Source organism: Megalops cyprinoides, chromosome 16 (assembly GCF_013368585.1).
Source record: "Megalops cyprinoides isolate fMegCyp1 chromosome 16, fMegCyp1.pri, whole genome shotgun sequence".
NCBI classification, from domain to species: domain Eukaryota; kingdom Metazoa; phylum Chordata; class Actinopteri; order Elopiformes; family Megalopidae; genus Megalops; species Megalops cyprinoides.
In genome coordinates, this window is record NC_050598.1 from 28,717,254 (window position 1) to 28,731,983 (window position 14,730).

General features: G+C 42.3%; 3 protein-coding genes across 4 annotated transcripts; 1 reads left to right on the plus strand and 2 right to left on the minus strand.

The window, feature by feature from the left end:
• The first annotated feature begins 1,976 nt into the window (after nucleotides 1-1,976).
• Nucleotides 1,977-4,735, plus strand: LOC118790938 (ependymin-like). The gene is made up of 6 exons (XM_036548084.1): nucleotides 1,977-2,074; nucleotides 2,363-2,397; nucleotides 2,571-2,705; nucleotides 3,161-3,347; nucleotides 3,445-3,532; nucleotides 4,106-4,735. The coding sequence occupies exons 1-6, from the start codon at nucleotides 2,008-2,010 to the stop codon at nucleotides 4,215-4,217; spliced, it is 624 nt and encodes a 207-aa protein (XP_036403977.1). The 5' UTR covers nucleotides 1,977-2,007; the 3' UTR covers nucleotides 4,218-4,735.
• Nucleotides 4,736-5,303: 568 nt separating this feature from the next.
• On the minus strand, nucleotides 5,304-6,787 carry cskmt (citrate synthase lysine methyltransferase). 2 transcript variants are annotated; one of them, XM_036548973.1, is made up of 2 exons: nucleotides 6,370-6,787; nucleotides 5,304-6,103 (listed from the first exon to the last, which is right to left on the minus strand). In XM_036548973.1, exons 1-2 carry the CDS (start codon nucleotides 6,464-6,466, stop codon nucleotides 5,430-5,432), a joined length of 771 nt encoding a protein of 256 aa, XP_036404866.1. In that variant the 5' UTR covers nucleotides 6,467-6,787; the 3' UTR covers nucleotides 5,304-5,429. The 2 variants fall into 2 exon arrangements, with proteins under 2 accessions (XP_036404866.1, XP_036404865.1); XM_036548972.1 differs by having other exon boundaries at nucleotides 5,304-6,106.
• A 502-nt stretch (nucleotides 6,788-7,289) lies between these two features.
• On the minus strand, nucleotides 7,290-14,477 carry otub1b (OTU deubiquitinase, ubiquitin aldehyde binding 1b). Its single transcript, XM_036548971.1, has 7 exons — nucleotides 14,388-14,477; nucleotides 13,064-13,125; nucleotides 10,313-10,411; nucleotides 9,848-9,966; nucleotides 9,166-9,250; nucleotides 8,076-8,270; nucleotides 7,290-7,684 (listed from the first exon to the last, which is right to left on the minus strand). The coding sequence occupies exons 1-7, from the start codon at nucleotides 14,428-14,430 to the stop codon at nucleotides 7,487-7,489; spliced, it is 801 nt and encodes a 266-aa protein (XP_036404864.1). The 5' UTR covers nucleotides 14,431-14,477; the 3' UTR covers nucleotides 7,290-7,486.
• Nucleotides 14,478-14,730: the final 253 nt, after the last annotated feature.

The following is a 14,730-nucleotide window of genomic DNA, read 5'->3' on the forward strand; positions in this document are numbered from 1 at the left end:
AAGACCGTTCGCCGATGTTCACCATGGGCAATGTGGCCATCTCACCATGTGACCAAGCTAGATCTGATTCAGATATAAAAGAGATATGAGCTAGGATGATGTGGACTTTAACAGAGTGACATAAAAAAGAAGGGACCTCCAGATACCTTGCGCTTATACACACCATGGTCAGTATGGCCAGATAAAGCATGTCCCCTAATAAATGTACATTCACATACAGAAGACTTGTGGACACAATGCTAGGACGTTTGAGGGTTATGCCCATCATAGATGAGGAAAAAATGGCTTTCAGAAATATTTACATATATTTGCCTTAAATGGTATAAAAGCCAAGTCATATGAGTGAGCAGTTTAATTCATTTATAAAATAATGACACAGAATGAAACTTTTTTTAGAAAAACGTGCAAACTGATTTGAGTAACAGAGCAGGAAAAAAACATTCAACCTAATTTCCATAAATTCACCAGACAAAAATGGACACCATAGCATATGACCTAGAAACTTGCCAATACAGATTCAAAAACTAATCCTTCTTTGTCTAAGTTGTGAATGTCATATGAAAGATGTAACTATATAAATGGTTATGCACCTTATCATATATTTGCCATATACTTAATGGCTTTCAAACACAAGACTCCTGTGTCAACAAAAATGTCTATGACCCACAAGCTCTGTCTAATTTAAACAACATTGTTAAATACAGCACAAAAAATGCAAAATGAAATTTGACAACTTCTATTTTTCAGAACCATCCATTCCACACACACATGTACTCAGGCCAGAAGCCAGGCAAATCAATTTTCGGTATGACACCTTACCCTAAACGTAGTTGTCACTTCTCACAGGTAAATTCTAATAAATTCCTTGCACAGCAGGGTACAGGTATTTTTTGGGTTTTTCATTTTGGATTTTTTTCATTCTTGCCTTGCACCTGCATGGGTTAATGGATGTGTATAATGCCTCTCTCATATTGAGATGCCTTTACATTTTATCACACATATCTCACTTTTAATAAAATTAACCCCGGTATTACTTCAAATGAATAGTAATATGTGGGTCAGGGCTAGGTCAAGGATATTGATTGCATACTTTCCTTGTCATGTGAGTCAGCCATCACTTAATCATGTGATGGAAATGTTGTCATTTCACCATGTGACAGTTCATTCTTACTCCATCCCAGAATTTACCTACAGCCTCCTACACGCAGCCACGATGAACACATACCTAAATACCCACAGGATGCACGTGATTGACACCAATTGCACAAAAATACCAACAAAAGACTGACTAATATGCACACAATGTAAAAGACAGAACCATTTTGAGTTCATCAGTGTGTAAATAATTGAACATCTGTGGTTGCCGATTAAACTTATAGCATTAATTTATGCATTCACAACAACAGACCAAAGCAGTGCCACCTCATCACAGTGACACACACACTGATATTTATAGAATGAAACGCAAAAACAATTCCACGGACATCAGGTGTGAGGGTGTCAAACAATCAGTAAATCAATGCTATGATTACAAGTAATCAATAACACAATCAATATCGCACACATAATCCATTTAAACTTCCATTCTGATTTTTCAAATCCATCAGTACCAGTATGTTTCTGCCTCAAAAAAGACAAACATGCAGAAGTAAACAGTGTTTGACTTCCCCATGCTTATGCCTGTGTTTCAGTTCTCTGTATATTACCCTTTCAAACACTAAACTGTTCTGGACACTCCTTTCAGATTAGTTGGGAAATCCCTGCTTTAAAGTATGCCTCTGAAGGTTTCTCTTGACAACATAAGGATCATACACTGAACTTTTGCTCACAGGACAATAAATGAATGCTCTTACGCAATACTCAGCCCCGCAAGTGGAAAAAGAAAACGTGGATCTGGAACTTGGATCTGGATCAGTCTGAAGCTGCAAGGCATATATAAGCACAACTCAAAGGTCTACCAGAGCAGTCTTAGCTTCCTGAAGGGCAGTTCCGACTCTGCCTGAAAACATGCGGGTCCTCCTCGTCTGTCTGGTCCTGGCTGTGACCACCTGGGCTCAGAGACCTAAACATTGCAGTAAGAGAAACAGAAGGAGATACAGAGAGGGGGGAATTAAACACGGAAGTGTTTGTTGAGCAGAGTCAAAAGAAATTTGCCTTAACTACTTTATCTATAGGCAGTGTCAAACCTGATTTGAACTGCAAGCTAAAATTGTAATATGGACATAAACCTGTATTATGTATATTATATTATATATTGTATATTACGTGTATTAGTCAATGTTGTGGCTACATTGTGAAACTATTACTGTCTAATGTTTTCTTTCATACTCTTACTGAACTTTCTTTCTGGCCAAACTTTCAGCGTCGCCACCTCTGCTGGTCGGGAGCCTGAGTGTGGTAAGTGTTTGTTTATACTGCCAGAAATGCGGCGCATCAACTTGCTGCGCAATGTCCCTGCAGAGAAAACGCCTGTGGAGAAACCTGCCAAACAATGTTCTGAAATGTTCATCAGTCGCAATCTAAGGATTTGGGAATGCTGGTGAAGTGTGCGCTCTCTCTTTGTCTTTCAGTTGGGCCCTAAAAGCGACTTGGGTGCTTATGGGAAATACACCTATGATGCTTTGGGGAGGAGGGTGCGATTCTTTGAAGTTGGGAGCTACAAAAATCAGTCATTCCAAGTGGACTTACTGATGCTGTTTGCAGAGGTAACACAAAAATGACAGAAGGCAAAAAAAAAAAACATCTTCCGCATCTGCCAGTGTAAAATGCTACAAGTAATCCAGGGATCACATTACCATGTGGTTTTTTTTGTAAAACAGACAAAAATAACACTGCAATAATGCCAATATACCTAGATGTGCCTCCACCAACTCTGAAACATCACAATGCTTTAGTTTATTAGATACATAGCATATCTTAAATCTCTGAAACATCATTGTATTTTTTTCCAAATATATGTTGTTGCATTTCATTGCAGGGTAAGAACAATTTGACAGCCTCAAATCCTCACACAGACACACACTAATGTACAATTCTAACTCCTTAATGTAATTCTGGTATATTTCCTTTTATATTTTCCACAAATGTCCAGCACCAACCTTGATTTGAGCTAGCACAGTCTAATGACAAGCAATGACTGAAATGTTACTCTGTTTATAAGGGTGTATTATATGAAATCAACTGGCAAAACCACACCTGCACAAAGAAAGCACTGAAGGACCACTTCCAGCCCATGGAAGTGCCTAAGAATGCTACATTGCTGGGCCAAGTCATCTTGGGAAGCTCCTCTGGGTTTGGGCAGGGTCTGCTGGTGAACACCTGGTCTGGGGAGGTGCCGGAGACAGAGGGTGAGCAACAAGAGAGCATTTATATGAGGGCCAGACCAGCCCTTCAATCACAGCATGTGTCCATCTAAGGCTGTTCGTCTGTATTGTGCTCCCATAGCCAAGTACATGAGCACCTTCACTGAATTTGGCTGCCTGCCCGTCAGCACCCTGTACCACACTGAGGAAACCGGAGGGGTGATTGTGAGGTGAGTCTGGCCGTGCACGCTCATGCCTGTGAGCTGCCAAGCAAGACAGGCGCGTGACTGACAGCTATCAGCATCCCCATTTATCTGTTAATCACCGTGACCCAGGAGTGAGCACGAGAGGCAGTCTGAAAGAGAGAGAAAAATGGGGAAGAAAGAAGTGAGCTCATTACTGTGAATCTGACTGTGCAATCTCATGCATCAAATCCACTCGCTGGGAGTAAAGGATAGAGTTGTGTCACTTGGAATGTGTTAAGCACAGATGCCTGTAGTGTTACTGTCTACACTGTGGTGCAATGGTATAGAGCAGGGCTTGTGATCCAGAGGTAGCTGGTTTGATTCCCAGGCGTTGTGTACCTTTAATCAACAGCCTCAAGAAATATCCAGCTGTAAATTAATAAATGTTATAATAAATTCTAATTTAATATTATATGTTAAATTACATAATTTATATATCATTATAACATAATAAATTAACAATATGTACACTACAAACTGGCTAAGTTGCTCAGGATAAGGGTCTCTGAATGTAATATTTCACAGGTACTTGGTAACTTCTTTTCCTCTAATTCCCAGCTTTTTCAACATTCTGATTGGAATTGACGACCCCCAAGTCTTCTTCCCTCCTCCATTTTGTCAATCAGCTCAGCTGGTGGGGACCACTGACTTCTTCGGTGCCTTCTTTTGAAAAGAAGGTGCAGCTGTGAAGAACTTCAAGATGCGTTCAATCAGCACATAGCAACCTGATTTATTCTCCAATCAGGAGAATCATCCGAATGCCTGAAATCTTAAACACCAATGCATTCACTGGCTCATCATATACTCTTTCAGATTTTTATTTTGTATTTAATTTGACTTTGACTGGATGCAGAAAACTGCAACAGAAATTTGGCCTAATGCATCTAACAACAGTGCACTTTAGCCTTAACTGTTGTTAACTTGTAAGGTTTCTTTAGTCCCTTGCACAACTTTTTCCATTTTTAAGTGACCAATAGATCCATAACAGTTTAAAAGTTACATTTGCTCAGATTCATTGGTTAACAACAAAGTGCATTATAATGAGGTCAAATAAAGTCCTGTATTGCCTCAAAATGTGAAGCAAAATAGAGTCACTACTATAGGTATGCTGATGGAGATTACATTCCTAAGAAATGTTTAAGAGATTCTTAACTGATTGTACTTGTGCTAATTAAATAATTTAAAAAAGCAATGTGGTTTCTCCATTCTGTGACAGGTTTCATATAGATCTGGGATTCATCATACAGCATTCAATCCTGAAATCTGTAAAAAAAAAAATAAAAAATAACATTCAAACAAATTTCCAATACCCCTACAGGAACAGAAACTGAAGGTAAAGACCGCAGGTCACTTGTCATCTCCAGGAAAGTTGTGGCCATTTTGAAACTTACAAAATGTATTTATCATCAATGCTAACAAATAAATAATTAGTGATAATTTTCAATGTTGTTGCAGCATTAATATTACACCTATTATGAACAAAATGTACACCTGGAAAATGCAAACATTTTAAAAATGTGATCAAAGCTAATGGCTATGTATCCGTTACACTACCTGCACGTAAGGCAATCAACTCCACACACATTCAGCATGAAGGACTTCGAGCATCCACCACTTAGGAATTTAATGCTCTTGAGTTCAAGAGGAACTACAGCTGTTTTTTTCCACTGAGCAAAGCAGCTTCCTTCAACTTTCAGCAAGTGTTCCTTTGTTTAGTTATTTAAATACACAGATACAAGATGATCAAGAAAACAAAACATGTAGTGCTTTTTTTATTATTATTTTTGATTTAAAAAAATATGTCAGTGAGCTCTACTGGTACAAGGACTACACAGAAGTACTGTCACTGCCATGTAACACTGACAGGCTGATGGAGGTGAAGTCAATGTGCTCTCGAAGGCGGGGTTATCAAGTAACAGTAATAACAAACTCCCCTCAAAACCCCAACTTCCTGCACCCCAATCCCTGCTGCCCTTTCCCCCAGACCCCCACTCTCCCTCTCCAACCACAACATCCTGGCATCTGGGTCTTCATCAGAAAACTGGAGTAGACACCCCGACTGTTGTAACACCCCCAAGCACTCTCTCAAAATCTGGCCTGCCTTTGCTCGACCCTCCCTCGACCTCAGAAGGGCATCGGTAGTGCCCTTATCTATGATCAAGTCCAAGCTTCCGAGCTCAAACTGGGTCTGGAGTACACTACAGTCCATTTCAAGGAAAGTCAGGCTGGAAGATGGGTGCCCCGGCTGTATCGGCTTGCTTTTCGACTGTTCTTTCAAAAGGCGCACGGCAACAGGTGAGATGTCCGCGCAGGTGACGTGCACCGGCCACGGAGAGTGACGGAAAATGCCGGGTCCCAGGGCCGACGTGCCGCAGCCCAGGTCCAGAGCGCGTCCCGCGGCATCGGAGCTTTGCTGCGGCTGCAGCAAGGGCAGGATCAAGTCCCGGACGGCGTCAAAGCCGAAGAACCACTCAAAGTTCTTAAAGTTCCGCACACCGTTGTTCTCCTGGTAAAACCTGTCCCACGTTTCTTTTTTGTCCATGTTGTTGATTAGGTCTGCTGGAGAAAGAAAAGGCAGACGTGCTGACAAAGGCGGCATGCAATCGCTAGCGAAGGAACATTGGTAATAACTAGCTAGTTTGCTAGCTGCATTATTTCCATGCTGGGTAGGTAGGGATATTCGCACGGGGTAACTACTAGCTAGGCTACCTAGCTACACTTGCGAGAAAACACCTCTTGGTTGGCTAATGGTAGCATGCTAAATGTTCACTTAATACGCTTAACAAGCAGCAGATAGAAACTCACGACAGAAGCCAACATACTTGTCATACTGTTATGGTGTCGACACACCGCTGCGACAGCGGAGCGTATTCGTGTCGGCAATCTTGTGAACGCCAGTCTGTTGAAGGCCACCGCCATGTTGCATTTCTCTACGGAGAGCGAGCTGGGACTCTTCAGCCACACCGCAAGAATCTATTTGAATCGTGCTTTTCCGACTGCCATCTGAAATTTCCGCCTAACGTTCGAACCACAGGTCGGTTCTCGCTTACTTTTCGCTTTGTGGCTCAAACCTTTGGCTTTCGGACTCCCAACTAAAATTTCCCAGACCTTCCGGGACGTCACAGACTGCAGAACTGAATGTGTAGGAAACAAAATTAGTGAATTTAAGCTATCACCTAATGATGAACCACACAGTACTATCCCATCAGTTAGCGAGTTGCTTCAACTGGCAATTTTAGTTTACACTATAAATGAAAATAGTTATTTTTAGAGGCTGAAATAGTCTGAATAATATATTTTGCTGGTGCACAGTGGAGATCAAAAAATCTGTGCTAGTTACTAATGCACTTTAATTTCACAACCCAACCCATTTTGGGTCCCAGCCCACAATTTAAGAAGAAACCTTCTAGCTTGTGAGCTGTTATCCAAGACTGCTACTCTTACCCGAGTACATGACAAGCAGACGAAGAGGGAAAAGACACCAAGATGCTGAGCAGAAACATATGTGGACAAACTCAACTAACAGGACAGGACAGGACAGACATGTCCACATGGGTAGGGGACTCACATTAACAAAGAACACATTCAGCTTTGTCCAATACCATTTAAGTCCTTTTAATAAAACACATGAATCGTAGTGTAACAAAGGAAAAATAAACTAACAAAACAAAAATCAAGTCAATACCATTTACAACCACAAAAAAAACATTAACAAAAAAAACTGTACAACTCTAAACGCCTGGAGTCACTGCTATTTTTTTTTAAACATTTTTATTATTTCAGTTTTTGTGATGAGGGACAATGGGAGGCTCGAGGGGACTGTATGTCATGTTGCTTTTAAATACCATACCGCCACTTTTTTTTGTACACAGATGTATGCATCCTCATGGCTCTTTTCGTATTCAAAAGTAGTAGCAGTAGATGACAGACAGGGCGGCGCTATTTGTAAAGAATGTCGTAATGGCCCGGTCTGTAGAGAAGGAATATGCGGGGATCACTGCCTTCTGGGAAGACATGATGGTTGACTGTGCCTCCCTCGCCCCTGTCCATATACTCGACCAGTATGGAGACGTTGAGGGCCTTGGCCAGGGCGATGATGTGGATGTGATCACTCTCTTTCGACATGGGCTCCACCTCCTACAGCAGGAGGAGAAAAACTTTACTGTTTTTCTTTTTTTTTTTTTACATCACATTACTGGCATTTCGCAGACGCTCTTATCCAGAGCGACTTACATCGGTTACCAGTGTTTTTTTTTTTTTTTACAATGTTGTCCGTTTATACAGCTGGATATTTACTGAAGCAATTGTGGGTTAAGTACCACAACAGCAGTGATGTTGTGCATGCACTTGCTGGTCTTGTGCTGGAAGTCGCTCTGGATAAGAGCGTCTGCTAAATGCATGCAATGTAATGTAACGCAACTGAACTGAGCCAAAAGGAAAAATAACATCATATTCATACATTTGTACAAACTGAAAAGAGCCGAACGGAACACCCGGGTCTCCTGTGAATCCTACGATCTGCTCTTACCTGCTGGCAGAACTCTTTGATGGAGCGCCCCCCCTCAATGAAGTGCTGGAAGAAGGTGTGCTCCCGTTGGAGGTAGCCAGAGGTGAGGAGCCGCAGGTACACCACCACGTAGTCCGACACGCTCTGGTCATTAAAGGAGTTGAGCAGGTCCCCCAGGGAGGGCTGCTTTTCACACATTTCAATGAGGTCCATGAACTGGAGAGGGAGAGAAAAGAGGGAGAGAGGGGGAGGAATGGAGGATGGGGGGGAGGGGAAGGGAGGGGGAGAAAGAGATAGAGTGAGAGGGAGTGAAGGAGAAGGAGGGCAAAGAGAGGAGAGAAGGGAAATGGGAGGGGGAGGAGGAGGGAGAAAAGGAGAAAGATGGGAACAGAGGAGGCAAAAGAGAGCAAGGGAGTGAAGGAGAAGGAGGGGGAGTGGAAACAGGAACATTATTATTTTATATATTGTATTGCTTATATTATGGATGCATTTAATACAGCTAAATAGTTCCTGAGCAATTAAGGTGAGAGGCCTTAATGAAACACATGCCCCACTGCAGATTCCAGCCTGTACAATTCTCATCACAATCACACAAACCCTACCCTCTCAACCACACTGCTACACAACTGGCAATTACTACTCACAGCTACTGTCTGTCATAGTTTAAAAGAAATAGATTTCACATGTGATGTTTTACCATTTAAACCACAACCGTTTTCATGCTACTAGCATTAAGACACCCTGGCTAAGGGTATCTGTTGAATCATTATCATGACAACCATTTCAGCATGCTCTAATGGTCAATTTTTTCCAGTGCAACAGATTCACTTCCTTGAAGTTTTCAATAGGGATGATGGCAGACAATGTCAACCATCACACAGACAAAAGCCTTCCTGTCTCTATCCTCTTCCAGTGTGTAGCTATCTCCACTCTCCCCTCAGCCTCTAAAATGGAAAGCATTAAAAAAAAATGTTTGGCTGAGTTCTCACTGCGAGAAAAGCTGGCTTTGCAGTTGTGTTTGGAGATGAGTACAATCTAAACAGCAGCAGATAAAATCACTGTGTGTGTGTGTGTGTGTGCGTGTGTGTGTGTGGCAGCAGCCCGCACTCACCGTATTGTGGAAGTCTTCGATGGTGAACTCAGTGAAGCCCTGATTCACCAGATCCAGTTTGCTCTTGGCTGCCACTGCTTTGAACCTAAGGGGCCACCATACAGACAATCAAGCCAGAGAACCAGGATTTGAGCGCTAATGAAGGCTCCCAACATTTACATTCCAGTGCCATTAAGGCCAGAACATAATTTGTTTCATGGCAACAAGGCAATAAGATACCCCGGAACACTAGACAACTGTGAACACAACACAGGTTTCAACATTCACTCAAAATAACAGTTCCGCTATCTTTAAGGAAACACAGATCCACTACGGGCAACTGAATTAAAAATCTATATCCATTCAACAGAATTTGGGAGCTTGAATTTTTGAAAGCAGCCAACTTGCACGGCTGTGTGGCACAGAAAAACAACTGTCCTTGAATGGCGACCCATGCGGCATTGCCAGCCCCACTAAAGGTGTGTGCGGACTACCTGCACCTGCACCATTTTCCTCAGCTTGGTTTTCATTCAAGCATCACAGCTTGAGAAAGTCAGTGACCCAGTGAATTTTTTTTATGATTGACTTCTAACTGAAGTACTGAAGTACATACAAGCACATCTGGCGTCTGCCAAACACACTAATAATAAATGAACGATGTGAAATAAAAACACCAAACGATAATGGAATGACCAGGCCTCACTTCTGCAGCTCTTTGCTGTCGTCCAGCAGGGACTCCAGGTGGGAGAAGCCGAAGGCTCTGTAGAAGCAGTTTCCATCTGGTCGTGTCTTCCTAATATAGGAGTACTTTTTTTGCAAATCCTATGGGATACGTAGATTAAGAGGTGTTTGACTCATTAACGTGAATATTTACCCTTACTTTCATTTCATTCTTTGACAAACATACTCATGATTTTAAATAACTAATCAGTAGGTTTTATTTAATTTTAAAATATAAATCCATTTTTAATGACACAGATTTTTATGACACAGTGAATAAGATGTTGCTGGCTTTTTTCCTTTTACAACTTAAATGGCAAAACCTGAATACTCCGGCTTGCAATTCAGAGATTCGCTTTTGATAAATGACAACATCTACTCCTACACATACATCACAGTTATGTCAGAGAAATGTTGCTGGGTCGTGTGTGTTTGCAGGTGAGCTTACCTTAATCTTCATCTGATATACAGTATCTTCCTGTGCGTACTCCCCCTTCAGCACAGAGAGGTCCTGTCTGTCCGACACTAAGGGGTTACTGGTGGCTATCTGCGCTCACACACACACACACACACACACACGTATTATTGGCATGTGTCTGGTGAATGTTAAACATTGAAATCTACACCGTTCCTTCCCTTGTTGTTCCTAGAAAGCACTATGCATTTGATCTTCTCTGTTTACGTTCTGATCCAGAGCGCTGGGTAATAGTGGTTAAGGAGCAGGACTCGTAACCGAAAGGTTGCCGGTTCAATCCCCGCTGGGACACTGCTGCTGTACCCTTGGGCAAGGTACTTAACCCACAGTTGCCTCAGTAAATATCCAGCTGTATAAATGGATAGCATTGTAAAACAACTGTAACCTATGTAAGTCGCTTTGGATAAAAGCGTCTGCCAAATGAATAAATGTAAATGTAAATGTAAATGTAAATGTAACGTTACATGCCATCCATTTAGGAAGCAGGACATTTACCGAGGCAATTAGGGCTAGGTACTTTGCCAAAGAGTTCCACAGTAGCACCCTTACCAGCCCTGCTGTTTACCACTACACCACACTACTCGTTTACGCTTATATATTCGCACAATACTGCCGATGAAAGGTCTCCGATTGCTCACAACCACTAGACGTACTAGTGTAACCCTCTCAACGTGCAGACCCGCAAGAGCACGGTAAGAGAAAGTGCATTCTTTGGAACTTTAGGGGCGCTAAAGGGAGCTCTGTGGCGGTGAAAGACACTACCGCAGCATTCTGTGTGCACAGTCAGTCATTACACAACACACAGTGACTGCAACACATTTACTGATAACAATTACAGCAGTTATGTCATCTGCTGGCAACAAGGCTAAATGTCCCTCCCAGCAGTTCAGTTAGGCACCGCTCACAATAACCATGATCCATGTCCATTCGCTACGTGCTAGAAGAACGGAACTGGCCAGTGAACCACAGTCAAGCTCAAACAGTATCTGTCACAGTGTATGAAGAAAGGACTAAAACGACATGGAACTGAACATAACTAAAGCAAAACAAGAATTTGTCTAATGTGTGACAGCGCAACTTGCCATCCAGACAGAGAGATCAAACATTGAATGAGATGTCAAGAGAGGGATAACTTATTTGAGAATACAAAAAAAAAAGTGTAGACAATTTTGAATGGTATCAGAACATAAGGGGGGTGTGAATCGGAAAAGCCTCCTTCAAAACATGTGCAGCAACCACTGGCACCGGTGCTTCTGCTGAACATGTCGTTAACCCTAACGAGAAAACCGCTCTCAAATCACAAATCACAAACTGGGGGGAAATCCTCTGGTGGTGGGGTGCCCCTGCACCCACCAGCGAGGCAGAGGTTCTCACCCTTAGCACTGTACAAGAAGCAGGAAATAGCACTCATTCAAAGGTGGAAGACCCTCTTGGCACTTCTCACTGTAATGCCAGAGCACTCATGGCCTCTGACTGCAACACAATGAAACGGCAGGGTGGTTTACTGTCAGTGCCAGGGCATCTAGCCTTTGCACATCTGGTGAGCATTTGATCAGGATACTGGACAGGACCACTCCTGACAACCCTCTGTCCTATGAACCAACAGGGCACTTCCAAAGCACGGGCGTTCAAATCCCCACAGGAGGGAGGATCGTCTTTAAAGGAAGATGAATAGATGCAGAAACAGCTCTCAATATATAATGAATATTATCAAAATTATACCGCACAGCAATGCTTGTGGTTAATGTTTCTTTAATGTTTTAATGTTTCAAAAATGTTTCTTATGGATGTATCACATTTTAGGTTGTCCTCATAAACTCTTTTGTTCTTTGTCAAAACTAGAGATCTCCTGATTGGTGACACATTTACACGATTAATGCATAATTATGCACTGCTGTTGTTCACAGGGCTGCCTTCCCCCAACAATAACAAGTCATTTGACAGTGTTGGCCCTCACACCTCAAGGCAAGGTTAACACCTGGTTTTTGGATTGTTTAAAAATAGCTGCATCATTCACAGTCATTTCCTTGTTTGATGAATAAAGTGGCAACTCTTGAAAAAGCCCAGGGAGGGAATTCAAAGGACTTACAAATGGCAGTGCACCCAGTATAACCCACAACCAGCTGGAATTCCCGCTTGCTCTTAATTGGTTTGATGAATACAGCAATGACCTCCGTGGCCGTTAACAACCCTTTGTTAAACAGTTTCCCTGTCTGTCCCACAAGGTGTGCACACTGATGTAGTCTGCGACTCCAGTTCAAGTTCACAGAATTCCGGCTGATACCCTATTCATGTCAAAGTCTTCAGGCACTTGACTCACCACCAAATCCTGGACTGTGTTGTGCCTTACACCCTACTCAACACTCAAACTACAGAAGGCTGAGCGTGGGAATACAGCACAACAAAGGCTAGCGCTTAGTCTGCTAGCAAATATTACATTATTGTCATTTAGTAGGCACTCTTATCAAGAGCGACTTACACAGGTTACACTTTTTACATGTTGTGCATTTACACAGATGGGTATTTACAAAATCACTGATGGGTTAAGTACCTTGCCCAAGGGTACAGCAGCTGCGCCCCAGCAAGGGATTGAAGCGAGCAGCCTCTCATTTACAAGCCCTGCTCCTTACTGCTACGCCAGACTGTATCCAAACACTTTGCATCCGTAGCAGGCATGAAGGCAAAGCACTAGTGCTGTGAACCTGGAAGTCCTGGGTCACTCACCTCCTGCTGAATCCTATCTTGCTGTGCCATGATGGCCTCGTCATAGGCGTGGCAGTTCACCCCTGCCGGGACAGAGAGAGGAACCAGTCAGTGTGCACAATCTACTACAGAGTCTTTGATCAGTGCACAGGCTCATTACTATGTATCACTAGACAAGAGAAAATATACACAGACACAATGACAAAATGAGGTGAGAAAGTGAGATGGGTTTTCTGTTCTAACACATTCCAAAGGAGTTTACATTTTTTATATGGCCAATAATAGTTTTGATGACTCAATTCATACATTTCTAGATAATTTTGAGTATGGGAGGGACACTAATTTAAAAAAAAAAATCATGATCCTGTACTGCACTCCTAGGCCGTGGACGGTTAACCCCTAACTGACTGAAAAAAAATCACACATGACTAGCTAGCAAATAAACACATCAAAATGGCTAATAATTGCTAAAGAATACATGGCCAATAGCAGTTTATTTGACTTTGTGCAGGTAGCTATCTAAATGAAGGGGGAGTGAGCAAAACTAAGTTAGTGAGAGCATGTATGCATCTCGAGTTGATAAGTAGGTAACTAAAGAGGTAGACTACGTAGCTAAATTATTAGCCATCTTGCTAAGGTTACCTTACTTGGAGGGGCATATATCCGACTAGAGAACACATTTTCAAAGGGGGACCCGGGCTCTGTGATAAACAAAACCAACTTAGCTGGCTAGCAAACTAGCTAACTAGTTTAACTTGCTTGGGGGTTCAAAAGTACAAATGTAGCTAACGTTAGCTAGACGTTAGCTGGAAACAGAGCTATTTACATCTATAACTACTGCTTTTTAAAGTTAGTTCTACAAGGTCGTAATTCGTCCGAATGTCATTAGCTAGCGGTTAGAAATAATACTGACCGGCGCTAGCATCTTTCTTATTACGTTAGTACTGACTGCGCATCCTACGTTAGTCTATAACGTTAGATCAATCTTTGTTGACATCGAATATCGAGTGATCGGAGTACCACTAGAATGACAAAGAAAAATTGACTTAAAAATATACCAGATGTAGATAATCGATAAGGTATTTCAAGACAATGCCAAGATTTCGTTTTTTTTCCCTTTGTGTGCCTCAGTGCACCATCTTGGCCTAGCTAGATACCCCCCATTTTCCTTTCTGACTCTTCTTTCGCTGCATGTAAATAGCAGCCTCGTACCTCTAACACTGCGGTTCTTTAGGCTGCTTGACTCGTTTTTTCAGACTACACGAAACATGAATTTATGGCGGCCGAAACTGTAAAAGTCGCCCTGTTCCAACTTGCCGTTCAATGGGCCATTTTTTTCACTCACCCTCCATATCTCCCTGTGTTGTTTCCTGCTGTTCCTCCGCCATCTTGATTTCTGGTCCAGTTCCTTCTCTCCCACCTCTTCATAACGTCCACTTCCGGGTCACCAAACTTACAGATGTGTAGGGTTCGCAGCCAGGTGGGTAGTTAAAGGAGCAACTGGACTGGGCTCTGTAATGTGCATATTAGCTGTCTTGCTAAAGTACCCAGCGTTCATTGAACTTTTTTGTTTGGTAGCTTCTCTGTTTCGTAGGGCACCATCCTTCATGGAACACGTTAAGTGCAACAATATGGGGGAGACCACACTGCACCCATGAAACATACATTGTTACATACATACATTACAT

Excerpts from the sequence above, each read along its gene's own strand:
- LOC118790938 (XM_036548084.1), top strand. The coding sequence starts at position 2,008 with ATGCGGGTCCTCCTCGTCTGTCTGGTCCTGGCTGTGACCACCTGGGCT. Across the intron at positions 2,706-3,160 it reads TACTGATGCTGTTTGCAGAG|GGTGTATTATATGAAATCAA; the intron begins GTAACACAAAAA and ends TCTGTTTATAAG. Across the intron at positions 3,533-4,105 it reads ACCGGAGGGGTGATTGTGAG|CTTTTTCAACATTCTGATTG; the intron begins GTGAGTCTGGCC and ends TCTAATTCCCAG.
- cskmt (XM_036548972.1), bottom strand. The coding sequence starts at position 6,466 with ATGGCGGTGGCCTTCAACAGACTGGCGTTCACAAGATTGCCGACACGA. Across the intron at positions 6,107-6,369 it reads ACACCATAACAGTATGACAA|CAGACCTAATCAACAACATG; the intron begins GTATGTTGGCTT and ends TTCTTTCTCCAG.
- otub1b (XM_036548971.1), bottom strand. The coding sequence starts at position 14,430 with ATGGCGGAGGAACAGCAGGAAACAACACAGGGAGATATGGAGG. Across the intron at positions 13,126-14,387 it reads AACACAGGGAGATATGGAGG|GGGTGAACTGCCACGCCTAT; the intron begins GTGAGTGAAAAA and ends CTGTCCCGGCAG. Across the intron at positions 7,685-8,075 it reads TCAAAGAGTTCTGCCAGCAG|GAGGTGGAGCCCATGTCGAA; the intron begins GTAAGAGCAGAT and ends CTCCTGCTGTAG.